Source organism: Papaver somniferum, chromosome 1, assembly GCF_003573695.1.
Source record: "Papaver somniferum cultivar HN1 chromosome 1, ASM357369v1, whole genome shotgun sequence".
NCBI classification, from domain to species: domain Eukaryota; kingdom Viridiplantae; phylum Streptophyta; class Magnoliopsida; order Ranunculales; family Papaveraceae; genus Papaver; species Papaver somniferum.
In genome coordinates this window covers 125464358-125468110 of record NC_039358.1, presented here as the reverse complement: position 1 = coordinate 125468110, position 3753 = coordinate 125464358, and the positions used below count along the sequence as shown (strand labels likewise).

Below are 3753 nucleotides of genomic sequence, written 5' to 3'. Positions count from 1 at the left end.
TTTCTCTATATATCTTTTATTTTCTTGAGTTAAGATTTCTCTTTTTTTTGTTTTGAATTTCCTCTCTGCTTTCCTTAATCTTTGTGCAAAAACCAATTTAGGCAAGTAACTAGGACATAGGGAGTATATGTTTCGCCTATATGTGTATTCTGCAACTTGAAGAATGTCATCAATATGTTAGTTCCTTAGCATCCTAGTTTATCCTGGTCAGCTTAAGAAGGGTGGAGGGTTACTTGTTTCATTTCTCTTCTCTTTCAATAATAAAAATATGTTTTTTCTTGTTAAAAAGAAAAACAAAATAATCCTGTTTATGGTTGGGAACTTTCAAATCATGTGAACCTCTGAAACTACCATGCACAAGAAATTTCAAGAATGTGAGGGACATGTAAGTTTTTGAAGAACTGAACAAAAAGATGAGTAATCATTACAGTACAATCTGAGATTTGCTAAACCAATACAGTCCACGATATGCTGCAACCTGAAACCGTAAGCAACCGTATCACAAAAATAAAATAAAAAGTAACAGTGCAAGCTAGGAAACGATTTCGAGCCAAGTAAAGCAGGAGAATTTGGGAGAGAGATTCTCATTTCTGACTCTTCTTCTTCCACAAATCTCCAAACATACGAATGCCAGAACCCTTCTTTTTTCCTCCTCCAAACACATCATCTAATTCATCGTTGTATGGTGATCCATGAAACCCAGTATACCCACCACTGAAAAGCTGCTTATCCATGGATCCACACCTCTCGCCAATTCCCCCATTCATATCAATTCCTGAAGAAAGTACAGCTGCAGCTGCATCGGCTGCTTTCCTCCATTGCTCCGTCTGCACTCTAAGTTTTTTCATTTCCGATTCTAATTCTGCCTTTTGTCCTTCAGTAGCTTCTAACTGCTGCTTTAGTCTGACAGCATTTGCCTTGGACTCTTCTAATTCTATTCCAGTTTGTTTCAGTTTAGAAGCTGTTTCTTCTTCCTTCGCTTGAGCTGACACCACAGCCATCGCGGCCTCAATTATTTGCGTATTCTGGCTCTCATTATTTACCCGTAAATGTTCACACTCTTCCTCTTTTTCTTGTAATTTGGTCTTCAGCAAATTAATCTCATCTTCCAACAAAGCCAATGCATTCTCTGGTGGTTCACAAGATTTCTCTGCATGTTTGATTTCACCCTCCTCGAATTCGACCACATCAGGCGATTCACCAACAGGCTTAGTCAGTTCCACCTTGGGTTCGACCAGCTCTGTGTTTACTGGAACTTCATATACATCAGTTTCTTTTGAGATCTCCTCGGAAGGTTTGTCAGGAATTTCCCTAATCTCTTCCTTTGCCTCCTGATAATCTGTAGGAGGCAGTGCAGAAATTGGGTTCCCTTTAATGTCAGGGGCTGGATTGTTAACTGGTTTTTTCTTTTTCTTCTCTAATTCCTCTTGAGCTTCCTTTTTTGCACATTCAGCTGAAGCTAACTGATCCTTCAGTTTCTTGAGTTCATGCTGTGCTTGGCCTAGTTGAGATTCCAAGTCAGCAACCCGAGTTCCGAGCTTCTTCTGATTCAAGGGATCAGATTGAGCACTACGAGGAGAACGACGATCACTTAGCTTGGGACTACGATGCAATGGATCAGACTCTGAACTCGAAGATGTCCTCAGATGAAAAGGAGGTCGTGGAGATGGCCTTTGAGGCACTTCAGAAACTCTTTCCCTGGTATCATATATCAACAAGAAGTGTCTAATTAAATACGACTTGTACTTGTCATTCTAGCATTTATATGGGTTAGGCAGGAACTCTCTAATTGTAAAAGATATAAATATATACAACAATAACTAATCTTATGTCTACGTCTTTATAAAAGGTGAGGGAGTCTTAATTAAGGGGTCTAAACAAACTCCAATTCTAGCCAGGATTGAATCAGCATACACTGTAAAACATTCTACATGGCACCTAAATAGTAAATACCAATACCAATACCATTATAACAGTCATGAAATCCAAACTAAGCAAATACATGTGCAGTAATCCAGATAGTCATGTCTTGCCTATCTACTTGTAACCAGACAGTGGCAAATCTTTTCTTAAAGATTGATTGATGCCAGGTAACTTTCTGTATGCGACATAAATGATGTGTATGGCTAAAGGCTAAAACAGCTTATTCAAAGCATTGTTACAGGACTGTAGAATATAAGGATTGTTAAAGAACTCTACAGTGAAGTTACAATACTTAAGTAACTACAAATAAGAAATTGAACTCCAAAAAGCAATTACAGGAAATGGTAAAAGAGAGTATATCTTGCTCACCTTGTTCTAGGCATCTGTGTTCTTCAATACTTTGCCGTGAAAACTGATGCAGAGGAAGAAAACCCTTATTGAGCAACAACAAGACGAATTTCAATAAGGCTTCCCACTATTTTAAATTTATAAAAGCAAATAAATTTTTTGGAAAAAACAGTAGACTAAATGGTGGCTCAGATGCTGTCCCCTTCTATATGAAAAGACTATATTTTTACTTGCTCCTCAAATAATTCAAAGTTTTTTATCCTCATGTTTTGAGGAAATTGTTCTTTGGATTCCTTTATTGTTTATTTGCAAGAAGAAAGGGAGTCATTTCTCACCTCTGTCTCTTTGGAGTTTGCACTAAAGAGGACTGACACTGTCCCGAGAGACATTAAATAATACAGTTGGAGCATTTATCGACCCACTTTAACGTGGGTCAGGAAGACCCACAACGTGATTGATCAAAGGAAATTCGATTAACCATCCTTCTCCTCCATCTACCAATCACATGGTGCGTAGGGTATACTAAATTCAAACACAAAATTTGATATCCAGTGGCATTTTCGTGATTTTTGCTACCTAGAGTTTGGAAGACATTCTTTTTCACTGCATTGAATTGAAATGTTATCAAAAACATTCTTATGATAGATTTCAAGTGTTTTTCATGGTAAAGATCCAAAAGCTAGTTTCCACATTGATGATAATGCACAGTTACATGGTAGTACAACCAAATATTGATGAGATATACGCAAAAATTTATAAAATTGGGGGACAAGCAGAAGTATTATTCTTCCTCCCCAAACTTAATTTAATCAGATCTAATAAGCTCGGACAAGGAACGGTAGAAGAAGATGTTGTTGATCAATGAAAAACATGAAAAATGAGAAAATGATGAAAAAGAAGATTAGAGGGTCGAAGTTGAATGTTACCTCAGTATGAATGCGGTGTGCTACTCAGCATCAACTTGATATCCAGCTCTTTTGAATCAAGGAAGTGGAGAAGAAGAAGAAGAAGAAGAAGAAGAAGTTGAGAGGGAACCTAACCTTGTCTCGGTCAGAGTAGTTGATAGAGGTGTATGTATGTATTTATATGTTGACAGGGATTTTCAAACAAAATAGTAATGACTGGATGAAAGAGAGAGAGAAATATAGATTTGAATTAAAGTTGAATTTTGAAAGTTGGAGGAGGAGGTAAATGAAATGACAAGCCAGAGGAAAACACACTTATTTTTGTACTCTAGAAAACCACAACCTGTCTCGCTTTCTCCTCTCTTTAGTCAATTCGTCGTTTTAAACTCCCATCTCAAGACAAGGGAAGATACTGGTTTCCAGGTGTAGGGAAAAAGGCTGTTGTGGTTCTGACGGGATCTGACCCCACACTGCATAATAATGATAAACCTAACTCCCTGAGTTAAATGACCAATCTAACGGTTATATCTTGCTGTTCTTATCTTAGTTTTAGTGTTCTACTGTGGATCATGGGGCT

The 3753-nt window shown here is 37.6% G+C and overlaps 1 protein-coding gene across 2 annotated transcripts; it reads right to left on the bottom strand.

Moving 5' to 3' along the window:
* Positions 1-334: 334 nt before the first annotated feature.
* On the bottom strand, positions 335-3471 carry LOC113299651 (interactor of constitutive active ROPs 4-like). 2 transcript variants are annotated; one of them, XM_026548730.1, is made up of 3 exons: positions 3198-3471; positions 2293-2335; positions 335-1698 (listed from the first exon to the last, which is right to left on the bottom strand). In XM_026548730.1, exons 2-3 carry the CDS (start codon positions 2304-2306, stop codon positions 585-587), a joined length of 1128 nt encoding a protein of 375 aa, XP_026404515.1. In that variant the 5' UTR covers positions 2307-2335; positions 3198-3471; the 3' UTR covers positions 335-584. The 2 variants fall into 2 exon arrangements, with proteins under 2 accessions (XP_026404515.1, XP_026404509.1); XM_026548724.1 differs by having other exon boundaries at positions 2293-2356; positions 3198-3467.
* Between the last annotated feature and the right edge of the window lie 282 nt (positions 3472-3753).